Source organism: Plectropomus leopardus, chromosome 1 (assembly GCF_008729295.1).
Source record: "Plectropomus leopardus isolate mb chromosome 1, YSFRI_Pleo_2.0, whole genome shotgun sequence".
Taxonomy (NCBI): Eukaryota; Metazoa; Chordata; class Actinopteri; order Perciformes; family Serranidae; genus Plectropomus; species Plectropomus leopardus.
The window spans coordinates 35,457,530-35,485,037 of record NC_056463.1 but is presented as its reverse complement, the minus strand read 5'-3'; the positions used below and the strand labels follow the sequence as shown (position 1 = coordinate 35,485,037).

The 27,508-nt window shown below is 40.6% G+C and overlaps 1 protein-coding gene across 1 annotated transcript in view; it reads left to right on the top strand.

The window, feature by feature from the left end:
- adamts18 (ADAM metallopeptidase with thrombospondin type 1 motif, 18) overlaps nucleotides 1-27,508 on the top strand; it is a 74,340-nt gene that overhangs the window by 25,938 nt on the left and 20,894 nt on the right. Inside the window, exons 8-16 of the mRNA XM_042489163.1 lie at nucleotides 871-976; nucleotides 2,579-2,716; nucleotides 2,815-2,968; nucleotides 5,223-5,318; nucleotides 7,801-7,949; nucleotides 17,440-17,612; nucleotides 20,350-20,480; nucleotides 21,918-22,041; nucleotides 22,374-22,618. Of these exons, the coding sequence (XP_042345097.1) occupies nucleotides 871-976; nucleotides 2,579-2,716; nucleotides 2,815-2,968; nucleotides 5,223-5,318; nucleotides 7,801-7,949; nucleotides 17,440-17,612; nucleotides 20,350-20,480; nucleotides 21,918-22,041; nucleotides 22,374-22,618 (1,316 nt within the window). The remainder of the gene's footprint in view (nucleotides 1-870; nucleotides 977-2,578; nucleotides 2,717-2,814; nucleotides 2,969-5,222; nucleotides 5,319-7,800; nucleotides 7,950-17,439; nucleotides 17,613-20,349; nucleotides 20,481-21,917; nucleotides 22,042-22,373; nucleotides 22,619-27,508) is intronic.

Sequence of the window (27,508 nt, the reverse complement as noted above, 5' to 3'; positions counted from 1 at the left end):
TCTTCGTTTTGTTTCTTCTTTTTCTTTTTGGCTTCAGTGTTAAGGCCCAAAATTTGGAGTGGAAAAATTAACAAATGTTGACCAGGAATTATGCTTTGCCATGGCTGAAGTGACTGTTGATGCACTTTAGGCTGAGCTTCTTTTCAGTTTGCGTATACATTTTGTACGCTTGTAGGAACAAAAGGCAGCTGGAACAACATCAACATAGCCAACTAAGCTTGACTAATACCATAATCATATTGCTTTCACAATTGTAATCTCAGGGCGGCATTTCATCTCATTCACTGTATGAATAAAAAGGGTGACTCACATTTTGAATTATTTATTGACTGTATCTAACTTCTGTATGTACGCATGTTCTTACAGTGTTGTTGAAACGTAACATCTGGCTCTTTAGGCTCATTCATCAACCCAATACCGATGTTTCTACTGTGCATGTTCTTGTATTTTTTGGGTCCATTGAGAGAAACTACTGCCAGTAAGGATGGTGAGAAAAAACACTGACCACAGGACATTTTCATCAATTTGTGCAGTAAATCCCACATCTAGGATCACTTATCTATTTCATAATGCTGTCAGGTCCACCATCAGCAGTAGTCCTCCCCAAAACAATTGGCTATCAAAGTAGAGGAATAAACTGAAGTTAAATAGGCCAGGGCTTGTGAGGTTACACTTTGCAGCTGTCGGGAAATCCCCCTTCATGCATGTATGTACGCAATATGCAAAGACATTTGTTGCCTGCCAAATCTGTCACAGATTTCAACAAAAGAATGTTGCACCACAGAGGAAGAAAAAATGATTTTATGTTACACATTTGAGGTGAATATTTCTAACACCTCATCTCTCTCGCTCTTCTGTTTTTCTATGCAGGTTTTGCCCCCATCAGTGGAATGTGCAGCAAGTATAGGAGTTGTACCATCAATGAGGATACAGGACTGGGCTTGGCCTTCACCATCGCTCACGAGTCTGGACACAAGTATGTTTAACAAAAACTGCATCACGGCAAGTTGAACAAGTCACACAGTTCCTGGACTTCCCGACAGACCACACAGACTTTAACAGATGAAACTTTATCCGACTTGAGTGTCATTTTAGAGCACTACACTCCGCCAGTCATTATATTGGCTTTGCACTGTGAGTGGATGTAATGAATCTATATTAAATGAAATAAATGTAGTCTGATTTAAGGAAACAAATATACTCTGAAATAAGAGCATTACGTTAGAGCACTACCTCATCCATCTCATGACACTTTATGATAGAATAACGGAAAGTGCCTCGGGCCACATGGCTCTGCGTTTGTGCTGATATGTTTCCACTGAGATAGGAGGACATTTATTTTTGATATTTTTCTTTTTAGATTTCATGTTGCAGTGAAACTCTAATGTGTGTCTGGCATGTCCTCAGCACAAACTAGGAAAGGGGCTGTTTTTATTTCATGCAGGTGGTAATATGTCAGAATATCTATAAGCCACAGTTGCCTAGAATTAATGTTGCCAGTTACATGGAAAGCAAGGCCAGAAACATGTTGACTCAAAGCCTAAAACTGTTAATCACTGACAAATTAACAAAGCTGTAATTGCGAAACACGTGTTGCACTGATGAATAAGTAAGAAAGAAAATCATAGCTACAACAGCAAGCATGTGTGATTTTCTGACAACTCCACAAGCATTCATTTTCACATAGTGTCACATAAAAATGGTTGGTAAACAATAACATCAGCTTGATCATCCAAAGGACAAGTGTAATGCTCTTTTTCTCACAGGCGCTCTATGCAAAATTCAAAGGGTATGAGTTGTTTGAATACAGTTCTTAACAGTATACCGGTTTCAATGCATACCATGATATGAACATTTATGGTTATCATTCTGCATAGATTTGCTTATCTATGATAATGGAAAAAAATGCAACTGGATTGAGAATCTCACTTTTGTTGAAACTTTTACACATTTTTCAGTTTGAATTATAGTAATACATGTTTTTTTCAATGAAAAATAACTCTTCTGTTTCTATTCCTTTAAGGGCTATTCTGACTGATAATATTAATAATTCTGTAATACCGTGACAACATGATATTGTGAAACCATAATATTTTGTATATATATTTTTTTAGTTTGCTGCTCTATTAATTCCCCCCTCTTTGTTTGGATTGAATAACTGCCCCAAGCGAAGGAGTTTGAGTCTCTCAGGGTCTTGTTCAAGTACCAATTGAGGTGGTTCAAGCATCTGATTAGGATGACTCATGGGCACCTCCTGTTATAAGATGCCTGAACAAGTCTAACTGGTAGGAGGCCCTGGGGTAGACCCAGACCATGCTGGAGGGATTATATATCTCATCTGGCCTGGGAACATCTCAGGGTCTATCAGAAGAGCTGAATAGGAGATGAGGAAAAGGATGTCTGGAGTACTTTGCTCAGCCTGCTGACCCATGCCACCTGGACCATTAATGCTCTGAATGTCACATAGAAAACCTTTAAAAACCCCACTCTTACTCACGAGGAACATGCACTACATGTCTTTGTCCCTTGTTATATGTAAACTTTGAAGTCACCTAATTCTTTTCATTTGTGTCTCCAGTTTCGGGATGATCCATGATGGTGAGGGGAATCCTTGTCGTAAGACAGAAGGCAACATTATGTCCCCCACTCTGGCTGGAAACAATGGAGTCTTCTTCTGGTCCACCTGCAGTCGACAGTATCTCAGCCGCTTCCTTGGGTAGGCCTCAACGCCTCATGCAAGTGCACAAACACTGCCACTCAGTTGCTGTTGCTCTCCTTCTGATTGACACAGTCATGGTTTGCTATGTTCACCAGAACAGCCCAGGCATCCTGTCTGGTGGACGAGCCCAAGCAGATCGGTCAGTACAAGTACCCTGAACAGCTTCCTGGTCAGCTGTATGATGCAGACACGCAGTGCAAGTGGCAATTTGGCTCCAAGGCCAAACTGTGCAGCCTCGATTTTGTCAAGGTGAGATATTTACTTTATATAAAGTTAGCATGGGTTAAATAATGGATGATATGATTAATGATATGATATGATTAAACAATGGATGATATGATTAATTGTATGTGAAAGGGTTCAGTCTTGACAAACCAACAGAGTTATCATCTGACTCTGTGAAACCCTAAATCTCCACAGAGCTTTCTTTTATCTTTAAGTGCATTGTTTTGGTTTTACAGCTTGTTTTAATTTGGTCTAACTGCGCCCATTACTGTTGTTTCTAGCTGCAGCAGGCACCTATTTTCTGCAAATATGCTCAAAAACCTATTATACTCTACTTTCAAAGCCCCAAATTAAAGAGACATAAGCCCTTTTTATACATAGAGTATGTTATAGGGCTGACACAAAGTCCCTTATTTGTGCAACCTTTGCATTGTTAGAGAGAACCAAACAAATGTAACATTGTGGAATCGTGGGGAGAGGCGAATGGGCATGACAGTGTCAGCTTCTAGTGTGACATATAACATACATGTTGGCAGCACTTTATAAACAATAAAATATCATAAAAATAATATCAACATAAAAGGTGATGATATATCCATGTCCTGGTTAAAAAAAAAAAGTGAATTCAGGTTAAACCAGTTCTCTTGACAGTGTCTATTATAAGTTTCTTTACTGGCAGCACTTTATATGAACCAATAAAGACATAATATACCCAAGCAAGACTAAGGAGAATCATTCCTAGAATAGATCATTGATTAAACCAATCCTGTGTTTTGTAGTTACGCAGATGCAAATCTATAGCATGAGGCTTTCACATGGACCCCAACATTGCTGAATCAAGTATTATTCATGAGTCCCTTTGCCTAAATCGAGACTCACTTGATAAGCCTCCAGTAATGAGATGTAGTACCTAGATCATACAGGGGTGGCAATTGTCTGCTCTGCAGCGCTAATGATGCAGTACTAAATTGGCACTTTATTAATTAGTGTGATCTTTGCACAACAACCTCAAACCCCCCACATTTGACCCACCATTTAAATGCATTCCATAAATTGAATGGGAATCCCAATGCCCCCCTCACAATGCCTTGTGGTTGGTATAAGCCTTTATGTTGGGTGCATTCAGTGATGTTGATTCAAATGTAAATTCTGTTTAAAATACTATGGGGTATCCTCTCCAGGGCAGTAATTGCTGGGAAATCGACTTTGCCAAATCGTATATATGACGGATTAGCACACATGGCATCGCTTTGGCTATTCACGCCTCTAAATCCCGGCTATGTTTTTCTAATAGAAGATCAAATACTACATCTGCATTTCTTAGACTTGTGTGCAAGTTCGTGGGTGGTGAAATTAACCTACACGCTGATTAACAGTGGATTTAGCGCTGCCTTTCAACCCCCCCCCCCCCCCCCCCCCCCCCTTTTTTTTTTTTATTGGTCCTTAAAGGGGTCATGTAGAATGATTTTCAGCATGCTGGTCTAGCTGTCAATCACATGCTCAGTGTCACTGAATAGGGACAAAGACTCATGTTTACTTAGGTCACTTTGTGGGAAATTACATATACTTACTGTGACGTTTATTTCTAACCCTAACCACGACTTGCCTAACCATAACCTTGACCTAACCCCAACTAACCTTAACCACCAAAACAATCAGATTTTTTCCAAATGGAGACACAGCTTTTGTCCCCAATTAGACAAGCCATCCCCAATTAACTGGTCTTTAGTCTGAAATGTGTAACCAGAGGTAGCCTAAGTCATGCCCCCCCCCCCCCCCACACACACACACACACACACAGACACACTCACACACAGGAGCGGTGTCTCCTGCTCTTACCCTCCCTCCTTTCTGGTTTTTCCCTCTCGTTGCCAGTTGCAGTTGGGCCGGTTGCCAGACTCTGCCGCCTGTCTTTCGACCCCAGCTCTCCCTCTGTGCTCACTCGTTCGCTCAGTCTCTGTATTGTTGGGTCAGATGACACATACAATTATATCCCGTTTCATTAAAGAAGTACAGTGATTAGATTTGACACCATGGCTTTGTGGAGAAGCTTATCCCCGGTTATCGGTGCGGTGGGGGCTTATTGACCAGCATGATGGTGGTCCTGGCAGGGAGCAGGTGCTGTCGGGTCAAGGGAGAGAAGAGAAGAGAGAAGGGAGGAATGCGATGCCAAAAGGCCGTCAGTCTGCAGTCATAAGAAAACCGAGGATGGCAAAAAAAAAAAAAAAAAAAAAACCTCATCCTGTGTGTGTTTGTGTGTGTTTGATTTGTTTGACAGGACATCTGCAAGTCGCTGTGGTGTCATCGCACAGGGCACCGGTGCGAGACCAAGTTCATGCCTGCTGCAGAAGGCACCAGCTGTGGTCCTGACATGGTGAGGAAGTGTCTTCTTCTTTCTGTGGAGGATCGCAACAGCCAGTCACTTATTCAGCTGCCTGACAGTTTTACTCATGATACAAATTAGACATGCGCACATTGCACATTAGTGATAAAGAGAGAAATATGTGCCTAAAAGTGTGTCATGTGGATGCACATATGAAGGGATATTATTCCTCCATGCAGTGTTGGTTGACTTTAAAAAAAAAACAAAAAACAAAAACTTTAACATTACAAAAAAAACATTACAAAACCGACTGGCACATTCTGATTGGTAAGCTACGTTTATTGAGATGCAGTGTGTGAACTCGTGCTCTTGATTGGAGGAGTGATATTACCCATAGAGTCTAGCAGATGGCTTTGCTTGTGTTAATAGAACTAGGGTGACAATATTGTAACTTTTGTTATGTTACAGTGTTAGCTATCTGGGAGATGAATTTGGGGGGGGTGAGCTTACCTTCATGTATATCTCAAAAATAAACTGAATATACTCATAAAAGGAAAGTTATTATTCCTGCTCCTTTCTTTCGTGAAATACTACCATACACCACTCTAAGATTCTTTTATCAAAGTAAGACAAGTTTAATTTCCTTGTAACAGATTGTCAAAAACTTAACTCAGTTGACCTTATTTTTTTACAATTTTCCAGCAAGCACCAACTCTAGTTTGGTCGAAAAAAATCCTTTATTCAGCTAGTCAGATGTGAAGATATGCTCAATGTACATGCTGTTTATTCCTGCGGTCTTTCCCGGCTGTCTCTGTCTGCCTCTCAGCTGCCTGCTGAGCAGTGGCTCCTGCTCGTTCTTCTGAGGCAGCCACAGTACATCACGTCTTAACAAACATGCAATTAATGGCAACAAAAGAAACAGGGAAATTCAATATTATTTTATTGTTTGAAAAAGTTACTAAATCACTGATGACCTGGCATTACAAAACTAGGACGCTCCATTACCCGGTACAACCTTTACCTCTAACGTGTCACCCTCAACACAGCCTACTAGTAATGATTGCATTGTACTCACCAAGTTTTTAAGTAACATTTTGAGAAAAGCACCCATTTGCAGAAGGTTAGATGAAGATATTGATACCACTCATCCACAGTGTTTTCCACAGAATGAAAGTGTAAACTGCATGGGTGTTCCTTTGTATCAGTTGATGTCCCTTTTCTAAATTTGGAGGATTTTGAAGGTCTGTCAATGCAGCGCAGGTGGAGCTCTGCATGAGTTCTTTTAAGCAGTTTGTCAGTCGCAGGTTGGTTAACTGATCTGTTGATCTGTTCAGAGCTGGTCTGATCTGATCAATGAATGAGATGATCAGCAGCTGCTAGTGAATGCTATTTTTTAGACCCAGCAGAAGGAATGGTTAAGTATCACTTTCAATGCGCCAGCTTTTCTACTGCTCTGTCTGTGGCAAGAGTACGCTCTGTGCTCCGACAGGTGCAAAGCATAACCAAATGGAGAATACATTTCAAAGTGCTCCTAATGAATGGTCCAACTCCAGAAATAGAAAATCTAACAACTGTGGCACGTTGTCAAACGTGGCAGGCCACTAGAATTAAATGAATGTGTGGGAAACCCTGTTTTAGAGAGTGGTGTTAATCCCCTCATCAAACTCTGAGCAAGTGATCTACTAGCAAGATCTAGTGATCTAAACATATTTCATGATCAGTCCTACTTATTAAAGAGGAAATAAGGGGAATACCTTAAATTTGCTACCAGACTGACTTTTCAAAATTTGTCATCATAGTTTACTAACTGACTTCCTGATTCAATGCTTATCAGACATGCTTGAGTGCACACATATTTCTCTTGTAATGATATATTATAAGTGACATCTCAGGTAGTTTAGATAAATCAGGCTTTGTTGTTGTGATATGATAGTGTTCTCAGATCCCAGTAATTATTTTAGTCAGTGCAACCTTGTAATAACTTATAGAAATATTGCCTATGAATATAAGAGCCAAGCTGTGATCATCTTGATGGTTAAAGTATTCCCACTTTCCTGTGCCAAAATAAATTCTTGCTTAAAAACAGCTCAAATTAGATCTTTTTTTTATTTTTTATTTTTTATCAAAAGTCAATTACTTTTATTAATCAAAACTCAGTTCTGAATTAATTCTTCCTGCTCACACGTGCATGTCCCCACAGAAACATTTTTGCTTTTCCCAGCTGGACACAGAGCGGCCATACCTCTTCACAGATTGAAAGATGATATTTAGTATTTAGAGAGAGAGGTGGTGATGTGTGTGTGAGTGCACGGTTTGGCTTGGATCAGCCCAGGTGTGTTGCATGTGCGTGTGTGTGTGTGTGTGTGTGTGTGTTTTGGCTGTAGTTTGAGTGTGGGTGTCCAGGTGTGGTGCTGGGCATTTGTCCAAACCAGGAAACTCAGGCAAGAAGCTCAGGCCAACGCTCAAATTCTGATAAGAGAGCTATTTCTACATTCTCTTCATTCATTTCCTTCCCTTTCTCTCTTTTCTCCAGTGGTGTCGGAGGGGTCAGTGTGTTAAATATGGAGAGCATGGTCCTAGGGCTGTCCATGGCCAGTGGTCAGCCTGGTCACAGTGGTCTGACTGCTCCAGAACCTGCGGAGGAGGCGTCATGTACAGAGAGCGCTCCTGCACCAGCCCGAGGTATGCACACACTCGCATAATCTCCTAATTCATCACCTCCTTTTTAATGCTATTAAAAAGCCAAACAGATGACAGAGTGATTCTTGTTGTCATGTGACTGCTTCTACAATGAAAATCCGAAGCGCAGTTTGGGCCAGAAAGCAATTCTTGAAAGCCTTGTGTCCCCAAAATCCTTCCTTTCTGAACACCTGAAAGCTCTGTCTGCCAGGTAGCTGTCAGCACAGACATGCACACGCATACTGTCCGCACACACACATGCTCCTGATAACGGCCCTCATCAGTCAGGCTGACAGTCCAGACAGACAGACAATATCTCCCCATGCTCCAGACGAGGAAAACCTCCTAATAGCATGCTTTTTTCTCTGAAAGCTGCCAAGACAGTCAGCAAACGTCCCCTTTTGCTGCTCACTCACACAAACATAATTCTGCAGAACCAGATCCCACAGTGCATATCTCTGTGTTCGCAAAGGGCTCTGTGCATGTCATTACAGGCATGTGAGAGATCCTTAGATTTAATGTTTCATAAGAAACGTACAATTCCTTATTGTTATTCCCCAGAACACTCAAGAGATTTATTAGATGTTTTCCAGCTTTTATTTCACTGTTATACAGTAGATTTATTGTTGTTCTGATGCAATTAATTGATTGTCTCGACCTGCAGTTAATTAGCAAACCCCCAAAACACTGACCCTTTAAATGTAATACAGGACAAGCAGGATGCCTGCAAAGGGATATTTAGAGAAAGGATTAATTTACTGATCATTCATGCAATTTCAGCCCCCTTCTGCCTCTACTGTAGTATGCGTAATCCATAGACCACAGAGTTCGTGTTAAACACTGACATTATGTTGCAATTATACGCAATGTTTGAGCACGTTTTGTTGTTGTTAAGGGTTTAAAGTGTTCTCCTTGAATAACTTATGTTTACACTAGCAATTTCCTCCATACTGTAACTCAGGAACAGTCATGATGGGGATGGTGGAACCAATTAAGTGTGTTTTTATTTTCGCCTGTGGGATCCATGGCCAATCACCAAGAAACAAAGTCAACACAAATTCCTAGACAGCACCTCTAATGTTTTTCCTAGTTGCTTTCCGAGCCAGCTGTCAAGAGAATTTTAAGCGCTCTTGATATTTAATATTTGAAAAAATGAGGAGGAATTGATTTCCATCGAGATGTCTGTCCGGCTTTTGCATAGTTCATGCTGTTTGAAGCCAAATGTCTCACTAACGGATCAACCCGTGGCTCTACAACTATTAAAGGAAACAGCATTGCCACATATGCACAACTCATATTCATGCATGAGCACACACATCCGCACATACAGCAGACTCTCATACCACAATAATAAGGATTCTGACTAATGGCTAACATCCAAGGCCACTGCACTAAGTTGATTGGTGGACTTCATTACAGAGAATCTACTGTTTGGGTTGTACTGTCAGTGATTGCCATCGTTTCAAGAATTAGTCATAGCAGGTTAGATCATAGTGGCATGTCACATCCAATCCCACATGTCTGCACACAGACTAGTGTGTTTCCATGTGTTTAAGTGTAGGTGAGATGACAAGGATAGTAAGGACACAGATGTGCTCTTAATTACTGCTGCTATGTCTTCATATGCAACTTGAATATCAGAATGTATTCATAAACACCGTCTTTTCATCTAACATAGTTATTTACACAGTCCGCATGGTTGTCAGTCAATTATGTAGGAGTCTAACTTCAGCATAGGACAAAATAACAGGCACACCTGAACAATATCATGCTATTTAACAGATGTCAGGCTCACAGGGAATAGACCCACATGCTGTTCTCTGAGGCAGATCAGGGTAAGTGATAATTAAAGTCTTTAATCAAAGAAAACAGGTCTGGTACACGAGTGATCACTCAGTGAGGCAAACAAATCTGAAAAGGGCTAGGCTAATGCAGAGTCAAAAAAGGAAAAAGCCCAAACAGGCACCAGAAAGCTATCAAGAAAATACCACTGAAATGCAAGCTATGAGACAAAAAGACAAACTGGCACAGAGGGACGGGAACACACAGCTTATATACATGAGGGGGGGATAACAAGACACAGGTGTGGCAATCAGACACAGGTGAAACACATTAGAGGCGGGTAAAAACACAGGAGGGAAACTTGACAGGACGTGGGGACCTGAAATGACACAAGACAGAGACTAACAAAATAAAAGCAAAACAAGAAATTGACAAAATGAAGAGAAAAAACTCATGGCCTGACAAAGAAGCACGACAACAGACAGTCTAAAGAAATCAGAGACTTCAGTTGTATATCTCTTGCTCCTTTACTGACACTTCAGCTGCTTTCAGTGTTTAACCCCTTGAAACCTAAAGCCACATCACTTTCCTCATTCTGCTTTCAGAAGCCTTTTTCATGTAAATAAACCTTTGGAAAAAAAACGGTGCAATTTCTTTCAAAAACATAGATACAGGCAAAGAGCAACTTGGAAAGAAATGCTCCACAAATTGCAAAAAAAAAAAAAAAAAAGAAAATGCAGATTAAGTGCATTATTATTATTTTTTTAAAAGCTAGAGACTAGTGAAAACACTATTTATAATTGTCATAATTACATATTTTGAAATAGGTTACAGAACTATAATGTTTTTTTAGCAAAAAAAAAAAAAAACTGTCTAAATCTTGTTTGCCCTGTTTCTTTTTCTATTTCATGTTTTTGTTGTTGGAAAATTTGAAATTTAATCTTTTAAGAACATAAAAATGGCAATCATATTTGAAATTGTTGGCAAAGGTGCCTTGCTGTCAGCCTACCAACGGCTGTTAGAGTTCGTGTTGAGCCCTGTTTGCCTTCTTGACCCCTAAAACTAAAATTTTAAATTTTGCAAAGGCCCCAGCCGTTAAAAAAAAAAAAAAAAAACTTCTATAGCCCTTGTAACTCTAACTACAACAACTGTTGTAACTACAACATTTATGCACAATTTACTCAAACTGCTTTCAGTGTTAACATTTCAGTTGACACTTTAACTGACATCATCTTTCACATGATACGCTTGATCTTGCACTAATTTCTTTCAGGACTTTGACTTCGACTATCACTTCCAGGTCAATATATCACCTACACTTTCAACTTTTGTCAATGTTTCTTTTCTTTCTCTTCCTTTGAATCTTCATCCTTTCAGTACTTTCACCCCAAACGAAACTGAATGTTCAACGTCTTTCAGAACTTCCATTTTAACTTTTACTTCAACTTCTTTAAATAATTCATATTGATTTCCACTTTAGCTATGACATATTTCAGCTACTTCGAATGTTCAACACAGTTGGTTTAGCTTGAGCACATATACATTTTCTTGAGAAAAATGTAGCCTTTTAGATTTTTACTTTCTTTTGTTTAATCATATCCACTCTGTTAAGGGGTCCTTTCAAATATTTAGACACTTACACTACTGTATATCGTTCTCTTTACTCCACTGGTTTCATCACTGCTTACTTACTTAGCAGGCAGACACCGATGTGACTATTTTGTCCGTCACAGTTGACTCGTCTCTTAATCCCCGTAAGGGATCAAAGACCAAAAGGTTTCAGAGGCAGACTGGTCCTCATATGATACACATTATACACCAGAACTGGCAGACCAAAAAGGGCCACAGCGCTCTTTAAAGCAGGTTAGCTGTCAAGTTCATTTATCATTCTTGTGGCACTAAAGAGTGCTTTGTAGCAGCAGCCACTGAAAAAAATGGGTTGTTGCTGCTAAATGGCGAGTTAAGGGGTCAGTGGGACAAAGAGGGGATGGAAAGATGGGGAGGGATAAACATTAACTCCAAGTCATAATACCATTTTCAAAAACATACAAAGGGCCAACTAGTTGTCAGATTGCTTAGAATTATCATGTGAAGACAATGAGGCTGGTCTATGTCTTAATATGGCTTCTCTTCCTCTTTGGCAAAATCCTCAACCCCACCACCACAACATACATCTTCACCAAAAGAATTCAGCTGCACAAACACAGTCAGACCTCAGATCCCGGCTGCAGCATGTACCCCTGAGTCACGTTTTAGTCCCTGACTCAGAGTGTGTTTGTCCCCAGTAATCTGCGATTATTTTGGCAGGGCCCCTCTGCTCTTAATCTGAGCAGAACAAGAAGGATTAGCCTGAATCTGACTGCTTGTCTCTAATGTCATCTTCACCCCCAAACTGAACTGTCTGGACAGTCTGTCCTCAAATATCCGGGACACTTTCGAAATGTGTAGATTCTTGTCAGACTTGCAGTATGTGCAAATATATGCATGAAAGACAGGATGGGAATCCAGACCTCGAAATTTTAGGGAAAACCTATCTTCATTGTTTGGAAGCTGACCACAAAACATCTTGTACATTTTCACCTCTGCCCTAGTACAACATCTTCACTCAGCGGGAGAAGTCTTTAAAATCCTTCATCTAATTCTGAACAAACTCATCCATTTAATGAGGCCAGCATGTATCTTTTGCTGAGTCTTGTAAAAAGAGTTCTATTGGATCAGCCGATTAAATCCATCCCATCTAGTAGTTGCTCCGAGACGGAAAATGAATCTTCTCCGCGGCCCTCCCTCCACCTCTCTCCTCACTCCTCCACTCCCTGTAGACCACCTGCCAGATCAAACACAGTCAACCTAATCCTCACCAACAAGGAGATTAGGTTCACAATCTTGACCTGGTTTTGTAGGGAGCACATTTTGTCACACACTCGATTTAAAGGGAGTGAAGGGTCTACGATGAGGGGGCCATGGTGCTTAGATGGAACTTGTTTGGTGTAGGCTCCCGTTAGACTTGTAAAGGAGTTTTGCAGGGGTTAGGCCCGTAGCTGAGCAGCAGATTGTGGATCTTTATAGAGGGGCAGGGGGGGAGCAGGTGACTCAAGAAGAAGACAAGACTAGACGTTGTGACCTTTGACCTACAGGAGTTTAGTCCCAGCTTCTGTCACTGGGCAGATTGAGCGGACTCCCGGGACATTTAAGCATACTTAAGGGTCCTGAGGGCTGTGTTGGAGTTGAGGTGTAGAGACAGAAAAGGAATGACTGAAACCCAAACTGAAAACTTGCAATATCTGTTTTCTGTCTTTTCTGTTGGAAAAAGATTTACGGTTGCAGTGATATTGGATGATATAGGGGTAGGAGAGGAGCGGAGAAAACAAGGAAGATATCAGGGAGGGAAACCAAGGACTGTACTTGCAAACATTCTGAGAGAAACATTCATTTATTGACTGTCAATAACAGCTTATCCTATTCAGGTTTGCTGTGGGGTGGGGGGGTGGGGTGGTGGTGGCGGGGGGGCTGGAGCCTATCCAAGCTGACATTAGGCGAGAGGCGGGATACACCTACGACAGGTCACTACACTATTACAGGGCTAATACAGAGACAATCATTAACACTCACATTCGCACCCCAAGGCAATTAATCACCAATTAACTGAACCTGCATGCCGGAGGAAGCAGGGAAACCTGGAGAAAAGCCATGATGACACAAGGAGAACCAGATGACCAGCAAGTTCAAACCCAGAACCCTCATGCAGTGAAGCAACAGTGCTAACCACTGCACCATTATGCTGCCCCAGCTCCTTGGAAAATATAGCAGGCCTAAAAAATTCTATAAGCTTAGGACCGATTTAAGAAAATTCTCAGAGAAACTCTGAGCAAGGTGCAGGTTACGACATGGTCATGTAGTTGGATCGTAATTTGGTAAACAACACAATTTTGGCTTCGACTTTGACAAAAGTTCCTGAATCTTGTCGTCTCTCCAGTTAGACATTTTCATCGCCATCTTGTGCAAATGACACTTCTGCTTTACCCCTTGATGCTTGTTTTCTACTGGTTTCTCCAAGCGACGTGATAGAAACATCATCAACATGCCCACTTGCACGCTATGTATTTTCTGGACAGTTACCTGCTCCTTTCTCACATGGACTCATTTGCACATCACATGCACTGGCAGGATAATTCAATATCAGATCCCACTGATTCAGACATTCATATTCTCACATACATCTCCTCAGTGTGATGTCAAGATAAGTTAAGGATTGCAGTGTGGAAGTGTGGTTGATATTGTTCTTAGGTATGACATTTTTTTTAAAAAGGTATGACTGGTTGAGTTGGCAAAGTGTACCCAGTGTAAAGTGAAATGAAATTCATCACAATATGAGACCGAGAAAGTGCTGTGATTGTGATTGTGATGACTCTGCTGATGGAAGTTTTTGACAGACCCCAAGTCATCACTGCTGCACTGTTACATTTTTCCAGTTGCCAATTATCTTATTGTTGTGATAATTTTTATTTCTGTAATTATGGCATTGAATGGTAGAGGTAAGCACATTTACCACAAACAGTATCCCTACGCGATCTAATCTGTAGTGATTTAGAAACTCACTGTTATTCAGTATTTGATGATTTTATCCAGCTCTTAGTTTTTCTGTCATTATTTTCTTTGTCAAGAAATTCTCAAGCCTCTTTAAGGTACTTCTCAATAGTTTTTCACCTCAGGAGCCCTCTTAAGGGCTAAGATACATTGTGAATAACTTTTTTCTTCACTATGATCTAGTCATAACTGCAAGGGGAAATTCTCAGAAAATATAATTTTTCCAAGAACCTTTTTAGAATTTTGTCACAAGGAGCAACTCCTTGTTCTAGGAGGCTTTATGAATACGGCCCCAGCAGTGTTGTGAAACTCAGGGCCAGACTGTCTATAATCTATGAAGTGCATTCAACTTTCTCGAGTTAACTGTCCCCCATCTACGCTCGCCTCTGATCAGAGGGCCTTGACTGACGGAGTATGCAGTGGAGTCCCCCACTGGCCTGCCATAAGCACATTACCATATGGGCTGCATTTGTCTGCCGCTAAGTCTTAATAGGATCAGGCCTACGAAACCTGGGCCAACCCCCCCACCCTCACCAAGGGAAGCGAGATCGGCACAGAGCAGATTTACACACATACACACCCACCTTGAATAGAGCTCCATCACTCTTGGCAGCTAAGTCACAGTTTGATTGAGTCCAGGTCTGAATGGAGGGGACGAACGCTTGGAGTTAAATAAAAATGCTGTGAAGCAACATGCAGTTGTGCTTCTGATTGTTGCTGGCATTCATTCATTGCAGACATTTTCAATATTGTTCAGTTGGTGAGGGAAATTCAAAAGAAATATGCCTCTTGTTGTATTATCCTCCTGGTGTTTACTGTTTTCTGTTAGACACTTTTTTCCCCAAAGTGTTTCATTACATTGTAACACTTAGGGAATTGTTTTTATTAGAGTTGTTTGATCAGCATGGGTCCCCAGTCTCCCTGTGTGTGAGCAGGCCACTTTGGTAAATAGCTAAACTCAATTTTCTCTGCTGGTGGTTGTGTTGGAATGCCTGGCACGAGTCGAGAAAACCTGAGAAGTCTGACATGGTATCCGAATGTTTACTAAATGTCAAGACTCTGCTCTTCTTTTGCTAACAGGTGTCGATTGCTTTTATCTTTTTAATGTCATATTAAAGCTCATGAGATGTTTATGTTCTGTACCAGCTATCCCTGTGTGGTTAAGGAAGAGCTGATTTGATTTGCTATTGAAATATCTGACGTGGCATGCAAATGTCTCTTTGACAGTCCTATTTTAAATCAACGTGATCTTTAATCCAGCTTAAAAGTCTAATTTACACATAGATCAGGGCTGAAACCACACTGACTGATAAGATGCTGTCATTTTGATGAATTAAGCCAGAACATTTGTCATGGATGATGGAAAATGTAAGAGACTCAAGCTGATGATATCTTGGATTTTATTATGCTCTGAAAGACTTTGTCTTGGCTCATCAGTCACACTGATTGGGAGATGTGCAAAGTTGCCTAGTGAAGCTTTAAAGCTGCCCTGCATTCTACAAGTTTTCTAAAAACAAGTCAATGCATGCTCTTTCTCGTCAAACACTTGCAATTTGTGAATGCACACTTTTATAAGTCTGCAAAATGACAATGAAATTGAGCACTGGAAAACTAAACGGGGAGGCAGTAAGGAAGAAGATATTTACTTTAAACTGTACACACACATTAGTAACTTGCACTATGTGCACATTTGAACTTACTTTTTTTCATGATGGTGACTTAAAAATATTTTGATTTGGTTCTACACAATTATGTCACAGGTGACATTGTTCAAAGTCTTTTAGGGCACATTGCCTAGCACTGCATCCACACTAATAAGTTTTTATATTAAAACACGTACAAACTGAGACCTTTGAAAATGCTGCTCATCCTGTTTTAGTTTGAAAACTTTGGGGTTGCATTTTGTTCTGGACAGGCAGAAATTGAAACTTTTGAAAACAATGATAGAGACACTCATGTTTGTTCCCTGCTGGGTCTTATCAGTCATAATGTGTCTAGCTAAAAAATATGTTAGCTAGGTCGAGATATCCTTTGTAATTTCACCCCTCTTGTTTGAAATTACAAAGGATATGTGGATAACACTCACAGTGGTACCACTCTGATATGTTGCCGTATTTGCTTTGCAGTGACTCCCAATCTGTTTTCTGCCACATTGACCACCTCATTCTCATGTGTTACCTTCAGTAACAGTTCCACCTTTCTGTTGGTCCACGCAAAGAAATCTCTGATTACGTTCATCGATCAGTGTAGTATTTTCTGTAATGGAACCGCAGAGTAGATAATCTGCTTCTTGTTTACACTGATATACAAGTGTGGATGCTTTAAAACATTGTTAGAAAATGTCAACATATTAATGTGGCCCAGGGCTAATGAGGGACATTGGAACTGATTCCTTGTTACATTTATGTTTATGACTTGCAGTCTTCTTGTTGACTGCCTTGCATGTTGCCACCACTAATTGTTGATTAGATGAATAGTGTGAAACTGGCAGTAGTGTGTGATGTTGAAGTACCTTATGTCTAGAACTGGCACAAGTACAATGCCCCATGTGCATTGTGGGTCGTCCTCCCTGATCAGCTGGCCTTATCATATCTGTATTGTAGTATCACATTAGGGAACTCGGTTTAGTGCTGTAGATGTAATTCATTTTGATTGCTTATTAACAGTGTTGTACTGTTTAAGATTGTACCTGGTTTTGAGACTGGTGTAAAGACAACATCATGAAGGTCTTTCTCTCATCTTGCATGTGACCACATTTTTTCTCGGTCTTGTCTCTGTCCTTTTATTACCACAAATGGGGGATTGTCAAAAAAAATGATATCAGCTCCTTAGCCATTCGTGTTTTTTGCTCATAAAGAACAAGGTAAAATACCACACAGAAAATTACACACACACACACACATACAGTAAACACCTCAAATTCTGAACAGACTTGTCTTGGCCTTGATAGACTCTGGTCTTGCTCATGACTTGGTCTTTTTTGTACCTTGTTGTGACACCTTATTGATACATTGGTAGAAGTGTGCTGTATGAAATAAACAGGATATTTTGGATCTGTAAACCTTTTTTTTATTTTTCTCTCTTCTTCCTCTTCCTTTCTGTCTTGTCTTGTCTTGTCTTCATCCAGGCCACAGAACAATGGTAAATTTTGCGCAGGCTCCAGCCGTCTTAACCAGCTGTGTAACACTCGGCCATGCCCTCTACACGCTGTGGACTTCCGGGCCCAGCAGTGTGCTGAGTACAACAGCAAGCCCTTCAGGGGCTGGTACTACAAGTGGAAGCCCTACACCAAAGTAGACGGTAAGGTGATCTTTTCATGTAAGACCCAACAAGTAGAAAGTCTGTTCAATCCCGTGGCTCATTTATGTTCAATGCATAATTTGCTTTGAGGATGTTTTAGATATGATTTTTTCTTGCATCCGTTATTGAGAGATTTTTTGTCTTTCTTTGTAAACTATGAATTGAAAAATACACTGTACTTTCTAAGAATTTTGAAGACATCATTGCTGTATTCTTGGCACGTAATGCACATGAAAAAAGATTTCATTGTTCAAAGAATACAACGCTGCTAAATACACAGAAAATCGCAGATTGCTCTGGGCAAGCTTTTTCTTGCCTTAATTCTGTAGATCTATTCATTCGGTACTCTGCTCATCCTAATCTTTTCTATAAAGTGTTTCTGTAATGCCAACCTCTATTTACTGCTGTAATGATTAGGGCCAAAAACCTGGAGGAAACGATCACTCTGTGTAATGTGCATGGGAGACATGTAGCCACCTGCACCCTCTGACACAGTGGAGATAGATTTAAAAAGGGAGCCTACGGGCCAGCTTTGTTACACAAAGTGAGAGAGAGAAAGAGAGAGAGAGTGCAGTGAAGGAGAGCAGTGCGTTTGGCCATCGTCCCGGACCTGGTTAAGCTGTTGATGAATGGGAGGAGATGTAGAGAGGAACAGATTCTGAACTGCCTTCTGGGACCTTGGGCCAAGTCACCTTCACCATCATTTATTTTAATCAAAGACGGCTGTAGAGACTTGTCTGTGATAACTGATCTGAACCACAAAGTAAACCTGTAGCCCCACACGAAAGCCCCTGGGTGCATTCATAGTCAGTTCCTGTCTTTTCCAATTCAGCTTTAGAACGAGCTGTACATACTGTGTGTGTGTGTGTGTGTGTGTGTGTGTGTGTGTGTGTGTGTGTGTAATAGGTTTCAGTACAGTAGCCACTGTAACTTTAAATGTACCAGGTCATGGAGGAAATTTGGCGGATCACTAGAATTAGTAACCACTGGGTGCAATCATGGTAGCTACGTCCATTATTTTTACAGCTTATGGTTAACCTACATACTTCCTGGATCCCCACCACAGTGTCACAAGCCTCCACAAACATAACCACAATTTCTTCACAAAATATTCACATAAATGTGCAAACATTTATTCTGAGCCAATACAATTTGCATTATCGGCTTATCGGCTATTATATATCGGCTTATGTTACACCCATGTATAAGGAGTGCATGGGTGTAACAGTTCTGAAACTGAGACCTTGACACAAACATCCACAGTCTCATGTCACTGTCTTTGTGTACCATTACACGCTTAATAAATATGCCAACGAGGAGAGGTTGCAAGATTTAGTTACTACAAAAGATAGATTTCTGTAGCCTGGTAAGACAGTTCTGATGATATGAGCTTAACACTGTGTTTCTCTCTCTGTATCAGTCTGGATTGTCTGCCAGCCCAAACACTTTCAGTGGATGGGAGTACTCACTTTGACAGACAAACTCCTGCAATCCTGATGTTAGCATTAGCTTCTACTACACGAATACACTATCAGTTAGACAGTAAAGGTCTAAAAAATATAATTTATTTATGTTAACTATTTGATTGTGACATGTTCCTTGTTGACAACAGCATGTTTTTTTTTTTTTTTTGCGATACAATGGCGTTGCCAGCATATTTCAGCATTTCTAATTCAGCAACCAGCTGTCCTAAACAGCAGAATACCAGCTGTCAGCATCCTTGTTGTCTGTCTGAAGTATTGTGAACGCCGATCTGCATGGCCATGATCCCCAGCTTTGAAGCCTATCATATCTGGTTCTCCATTAGCCAAAACAGTGAAGAAACAATAATGAACGTTATATTTGTACCGGTAAACATCTCCGTCACCAACAGAGTCAGTTTGCAAATCAAGCTTTTGCCAAATTAATATAGAAAAACAGCCAAAAAGTCTTTTCCTGGGAGAAACTCCATGAGTGCATCTTCTTGCTCTTGTTTAATTGTTGTTATTGACTCTGTTACTTAATTAACTTCACTTATGGCTGGTTCACTCAGCACTTGTTGCTGTGGGAGCTGCCTTTTTTTGTTCTGCAAGCAGCGGCCTGGATGCTATATCATCAACTATAATGCAGTCTCTGATTGGCTGCTTACATTTGCAGCTACAGTGGGGATCCCTGATTGGCTCAAATGGACTGCAAGCTCTGGAAAGTATTTGGGGTGACATTTAGCTCACCTCATCAGTATTTTCTTACAAGACTAGGATATCTGGGTATCAAATAATACATTAAGATTCCATGATCACCTTTCGAAGTTGACTAAAAGTCAAAATAGTCATTTCCTTATTTTGACCCACTTTGCTATGTAACTTATGCTAATTATGCCAGTAAGGAAAGGTTACATGACTTCATCATGGTATTAGATGGGTTTCTGGACATCACAAACATGGACTTGGACTCTTAGAGTCTTTTTAAGTTAACCAGAAGCAAAGTTATGGCCATTTTAGTAATTAAATAGCGTATTATGCTAATTACTAAAATTGCCCAACATGCAGCTCTTAGCATCCATGCTTAATCTCATTTGGTAAGCCTAAAGATGACATTTTATGAACAGAAGTTCATAAGAAATAACATTGATAGGGTTTTATAGGCTGTGTAGAGGTTTCCAGTAGATTAAAGTGTAGTCCTTCCAACAAGTCCAATTTTTTACAGATGTTATAGAGATAATATAATTGCTGTATGTATTTGTATGTTCTGTCTGCAGATGAAGACATCTGTAAGCTGTACTGCATTGCAGAAGACTTTGACTTCTTCTTCGCCATGTCCAGCAAGGTCAAAGATGGAACCTCCTGCTCTGACCACAAAGGAGATGTCTGCATTGATGGAGTGTGTGAGGTACGTTGTCTGTCGAGATTCACTGTGCTGCACAGTAAAACTTTCCTCTTTGAGATTTATCTCCTGGTGGCACTGGTAGAAAAATGTAATATGAGATTGTTTATGACATGAGAGTGCATAGAAAATGGTGGTGTTTTATATTTGCATGCATCTTCTCAATGCCTTCACTCCTTCTATACTGTATAACATGGAGCATTAAGGTTTATTACAAATCGTAAGGCACTCACTCACCATCGCTCCCTGTATGTTAAGATTGGCCGGCCTGCATATTCAATTCGTATACTTTATTACACGCATGTCCTTATTTAAAAGGCAATTCTTAAATTCCTTTCCTCTTTTATATATAAATTTATCCATCCGAAAAAATGCTGTAAGCAGCCGTCTACAGTTTGTGACTTATTCTCAAGATCTACTTTTGCTATCTGTCCTTAAAGTTCATCTTAAATTGGTCAAAAAAGGGGCTTTTAGGTATGCTACCCCTGCAGCTTGGAATATTTTGCAGACTCACTTGGGTCTTGGGGAGTTGGTCTCTCTAAGTGTTTTCAAAAGTAGTTGGAAGGAGCATCAGGTTGTAGATGCTTGGACTATGTTTTTTGTCTCTGTGTAATCCAGGATATATTGACCTTAATTCTTGGTATCCCGTGACTCCTATTTCTTTTTATTGTCCGTAACTGTTATATCATGTGTCAATGACCAGGACTTGTAGTTGCAACACCTGCCACAAAAAGAGAGCAAATGTTGGAAAAAGTCCAAATGTTTATGAAATCTTATGGAGCCAACTCTTTGACCTGCTGCAGTGCAAAACATGATTACAATGGACATTTCGGGTGTGTTTACTTTCAGTTTCACTGCAGAGATTTGGATTGGGTTAAAGTGGGGATTTGTTTAAAACCTGTCCAGTTGTCAAAAGCAGTCATGTTGCTTTCCTTACTCGCAGCCCTTTGAGGAGTAATCCTTGCCAATATGTCCTGTAATGGCATATAGTATGCACAAAGGCATTTTAATCAAAAAGTTTTGTTTATTTTTCCAGCATGTATTTACCGCATCATGTTAAATGTTGCAGTGAAATGCACGCGAGCAGGTGGTAAAACATTGGCTAATGATGTGTTATGAGAGATGCCGCATCTTCCCCACTTTGTTACAGTATTATTATTTTTTTTTTGTATATCTAACAACTTTAATGCCTCCATTTAATTGCATATTGTTGTCTTTTCCCCACATTTCATCTAATCTTTGAAGCAGTGCTACATCACCCACCATGTACTGTCCTTATTCACCAAATGTCAGATGCAGTAGTTACATAAAACTACAGCAACTAAAACACTGTGTTAACACCAGTGGAAATAACCCCTGGATTTTCGAAACACATTAGTTTATTCCTCATAATTGTAATTCTGTGCACATTGATGCCATATGTGTTTTTGTGTGTATGTGCAGGCAGTAGGTTGTGACCAGATGCTGGGCTCCAAGGCCTCTCTGGACGCCTGCGGGATATGTAAAGGAGACAACTCTACTTGCAAGTTCTTCAAGGGCCAATATACACTTCAACACAGGGCTAACGGTAAGCTTGTCTTTGTTTGCAGTCTGTCTGCGCATGTTAGCTAGAATAAACTTAGTCCCTCTACAAGACAAAAGGAGACTTAAGTGGACAAAAAGGGACCCTGAAAAACCATCTAATCCCACTTCATAATGGACTGATTCACTTCATCCATGTGCAGTAATACACATGGACCAAAGATAAAGCTGATGATGAGGTAAAGCAGGGATGATGGTGTATGCATGCGTGGGTAGCTGGATTATATGATGAAATATGACAAATGAATAAGAGGACAGTCATGTCATATCTAGTCATGATTCAGCCTTGACTTTCCCTTCTTGTCATTTTCCCCCCAGAGTATTACTCCATGGTAATAGTCCCAGCTGGGGCACGCAGCATTCGCATTCAGGAAATGGAGGTTTCTACCAGCTACCTGGCTGCCCGCTCTTTGAAGAGGAAGTACTACCTGACTGGGGACTGGACTGTGGACTGGCCGGGAAAGTTCCACTTTGGTGGGACTGTGTTCGACTACCAGCGCCCTTTCAACAAGCCGGAGAGCCTTTATGCCGCTGGACCTACTAATGAGACACTGGTGTTTGAAGTAAGCCGCCGCTGCCAGTTGATGTCCGTTTGTGGCAATTGACAGTGACAGGGTCCCTCGCAAAGCTGCCGCACCTCTTTTTTTTCTTTACGTCTGGATATGAATAGGCTTAGATGGGAAAAAAAGAGGTTTGCGTGGTAGGGAGAGCAGAGTGGTTGTAACAGTCTGTAATGCTTCTGTGGGGAATTAATTGTGTTGGGTGATTGGTTACGCCAGGGATGATCTGGGGATAGGTGGGTGGCATTGAAGGCTTTAATCAGAAGAATCTTAATTCAAATCAAAGCCAACAGTTCATCTGTGTCACTCTGGGTCAACTTGCAACTGACCATTATATGAAATTGAAGAACTTATTATGTCTGAATATTTTGATGCTGTTCTCCATTGTATTGTAATGGTAGCGGAATTTTAGAAACTGATGGCCTGAAGCCTGGACAAATTAAATAAAAAACATAAACCTGCACGATCAGATCATAATATGGGTTAGGGTGAAGGATTAAGGGTTAGGGTAAGTGAGAAAATGTTTTTTTTTGTTATTTTGTTGAACCAATCCTTACACTATCAATAGAGTGACACAGACAATAATGCAGACATCTGAAAAAGGGGGATGTGGTGCAATTAGTCTAAATCAGCCTTTGTGCCACTTTCACTATTCAGCTCAGTCTCACATGGCAGAAGCCTGCCCCTTGTTTATATGCAGTACAGTTTCTTGGTACTGCTGGCTCCAGTGTCACACAGTCACGTGTTTGTCCCCATACACATACTCAAAGCCATGGATGTGGCCCCCATGGCCACTGATCTCAAAAGTGCTTTGTTGCAGCCATGTGATTCGCGGCTAATAGAGCGAGTAAAATCCCTAAGTCAACTGCCTGTTTGAGGCAGGCAGGGATAAAAAGTAAAAAATCAGATGGTTGCTTGAAGTGAGATGTTCTGCATAGTAGAGTAGGTGATTTATTAGCTGGTGGTTCTTTTTTCTGCCTCACGTTTGTAATCAGTGGTGTGTCAGAAACCAGAGCTGCAAGGGGAGGGCGAGTCTTTACCCGTCCTGATGCAGCAGAATGTGATGTTGGACAGGCATATCCTCCTAAGAGCAAAACTAATATTCCACAAGTGGCCGAGTCATTATCCATATGACTCTGTAGGCTTAAGTGAATGGTGGTGGGATGTGTGGGATGTTCTTCTCACATAACTTTGTCAGTGAAAGCATTTATTTTCTCTTGAACTCTGAACCCTAGGCGTGGAAACAAAAGTGGAAACCAGGTGAAGAGCAGACTTTTCCCCCCCTTGCAGCATGGGTGAAGTGGTAGTCAAGTCTCTCCTCAGTCCCTTGGGCTACTGAAATCCTGTGGTTAAAGCAGGAATGACTTGCCTGTAAATCCAAGAGGAATACCAGGGTGAAATTTCCAAAGTGCTTGACTGGTCACTTGTTTGGCTGTCAGGAAATGTCTGAGTGTTTTCGTAGCTATTTTAGAAAAGAGAGGTTTGTTTGTGGGCAGTTTAGAATAGCTACTGTATTTGACATTTGGACACCCCATTGTTATTTCCCTCTGCAAGATGAATGCCTACAGAGATGCAGATTTACCAACAATCCAATATTGTCATTGTCAGAGGAAGTTGCCTCAGATTTTATGATTATTTCTTAGCATGATCATGATTATGATTATTCATTTAGCATGGTTATATTTATGGATAATTCTGATTGTTTTTTAACTAAAAAATATTTTTTTAGAATTCTAGTAATGTGGCTTTAGGGATGAAAATATGGAAAAATTGAATTGACTTGACTCGAAATGTCAGTATGTTGGATGTTTGGTCGACTGCAATAACTCAACAACTCTTATCTTGATTGCCATACAATTTGGCACAGATAATCATGGTGCTCAGAGGATGAATCCTCATGATTTTGGAGATCCACCGGCTTTTCATTGATGCTGACCAATATCTTAACATCTACTGGATGGAATGAAAGTTTGGACAAACATTTATGCTTCCCAGAACTCTTGGTTTATGATGTAATAAGTGCCAAATGAATGACATTCCCGTCAGCCTTGACTGCACTTTATGGGTAATGCAGATTACTGAGCGATAGCATGCTAACACGTCAAAGATGGACAACATGGTGAGTAAGTATTTATCTCAAAGAACCACCATGCCTAAGTACAACCTCACTCGACTCACTTGTACATTTGGCCTTTGTTCATACTGGTAATAAGACTGTTGTCACCAAAGTAATTCTGGGAACATGATGACGGAGCAAGACACTCAAATGGGGCACAAAACACAAGCAGTGGGTTGTTTTTTTTTTTTTTGGAACTAAGAGGTTAGTCTTACTTATGTGAAAGAGAAATCCAAAGCAAACAGTATAATTGTGTGTTCCAAATACCAAGTTTGGAGGCCAATTTCTCTGTCAAGTTTGACCTGCAGGACTTGGTTGTACATGCACACAGGTTTCTTGTGCAATGAGAGATCATTAGGGACAATTACGGTTTCACTCACTTTTGGTTTGACTTACAAAATCAAGTGGTTTAGATGATCGGGCCAAACTGTGGGTTTGCTCACAACCTACCAGATAGTCAGACCATTTGTATGTTTTGCCCTGTCATACTTTATGGTAGCAAAGTCACCACATTCCCACCATTTAGCTTGTGGTCATCACATTCCCACCACTTAGTTTGTGGAGTACAGTGTTCGGATAGGAAGAATGACCCCAGACCCAAGTTGTAATAGCCCTAAATATTCTTCAAAGAAGAGACTTTACTAAGTCTGACAGTGCTCCTCCTGCTTGTCTGTTTGTCCCAGTCATACATCTGTCCAGCAGAGCACTCAGCGGTAGCATGCTGCGGATCTGCAGATGACACGAGCATAATCTCTATAAGTATGTCCTGTAATTACAAAAAGGAGAAAGAGGTTGATAGAGAGAGAAGGATAGAGGGGGGGGGGGGGGGGGGGGGCTGGGGGTGGGGTGTAAAGATGAAAAGAATTCTGCAATTGAACTCTTTGAATGTGAGAAGTTAAGGTCAGGGCACAGGGACTTTAACTGCAAATGAAAAGAGCCAAATGAAGGAAAGTGAGTGGAGTTTTTTTTTTTTACTGCTGATCTTCATCTGTTTCACACATGCTACCTAACTGGCGCTGTCACAGAAAAAGTGAGAGTGTACACAGGGGAGGGTATACATGCCGATCACTCAGAGACCCCTCACTCTGCTTGAAACACTCAAGGAAAAAAAACATCTGAGGAGTGTGAACGCAAACTGTGACAAGGTGTTCACATCTGTACAGCTGCTCAGCTGGTGGAGAGAAGTAGCTAACAAGAGGAGGAAGAACATATGGCTGAAGTCTCAGTGGATACCAAAAAGGATCATTTCCTCTGAATTGACATTTTTGTGGTATGGTGAAGTGAGATCATGCCAGTCCAGGGCAAAACGTTATGGGTTTACATGTGAGATTGATATCTGTGTCTGCTGCATTCTAATTCATTATCATCTCACCCGACTTGATGATTTGTGTGGCGGTCAGGCTGTGAAAACACTCTGTGGTCTGATGTGGGAAGATAGACTCCCATCAATTACGCAACATGAACTTGGCAGGCACATTTTTCTGATTTTTTCTCTAGGAAATGTATGTTTCTTTCAACATGTAGCAATATTAATGCAGCGATATTAGAAAATAAAAGTCTTTAATGGCGAGCAAACATTTGCCATTAATGAACACTTCTCCAAAGAAATGAGGATAACTCAGGTCAAGTGAGCACTGTGTACAACTGTTTCACTGCCACATGTTGAAAAAGAAACTTTAATGCCTAAATTTGCTCTTTATTTTGTTTTTCATATGGCACACTTCAATCAAGAAACACATTTGCCTTCTAATGCATTTATTCATGTATCTTGATACTGTTTTGACAAATTTTAAAGCATATTTTAATTTATAATCTCAAAGGTTCCTTTTTTCCTTTTTGGTGGCACCTTTGATGTTAAGGCATTTAGAGATCCAAATGGTGTTGCCTGTGTAATGTTAGTTGCCAGTTTGCACTTGGGGCATGTCTTCCTAAGAATTTAAAGTCACCAGAATACATGGAGGTGGAAAGAGAGCCTCCTTTTTCCCAGGAATGTTGCCAAAGACACCCAGTTTATAAAAATGCAAATGCAGGGTCTTTCATCAGTGGGCCATGGGCTCAAACATTACTGTGTTACCTTATTTAGCAATAGATTGTGACTTAACAGACGTTTTATAAAAACCTTTGAGATTACTACATTAAGTTTAAGGTAAAGCAGGCTGAACATGCTGTCTCTGGGTGGATATTGCCTTTTAATAACCTTTGGGCTCTGTGCAGACACCTCACCTCACCAACATCACTCATGTTTTGGTAGATTGGTACCAATGATTCTGTTTAGTCGAATTATTAAATTGCACATAAATTCTGAGTGACAGAGGTTACTGTTTCACTCGTTCTCTACATGCAGTTCCTACTGATAGTAGTTTGTGCTGTCAGATCGGATACGGCTCATTTATTTTCTGGCTGTACAGCCTTGGTGGATTTATGTGTTTTGACTAATATCAAGAGAGTATTTTGCTGCTGCTGTTAGTTTGCTTTGACTACCAAAGAGTTCACAGGGGCAGTGTGTGTTCTGTCCATGAAGTGGGAACAAGCGTGAAGTCATTGTTGCTACTGTGACTGATTTGCAGGAGGTTGTGGGATTTTGGTTGTATTTATTTAAATTTTTCTTATTGGTTCGGGTGTTTAGTTGTCAGTCAGGGGATGAGCTTTGGCGGCAGATGTCCCAGACTAAAGAACTGGAGAGGAGACAGGTTTGGATGTGTCTGAAACTATTATTTGAAAGTTCGTGTCTCTCCTGCTAGACAATGTTAACGCTGTGGTTGGTTTGGTGTAATCAG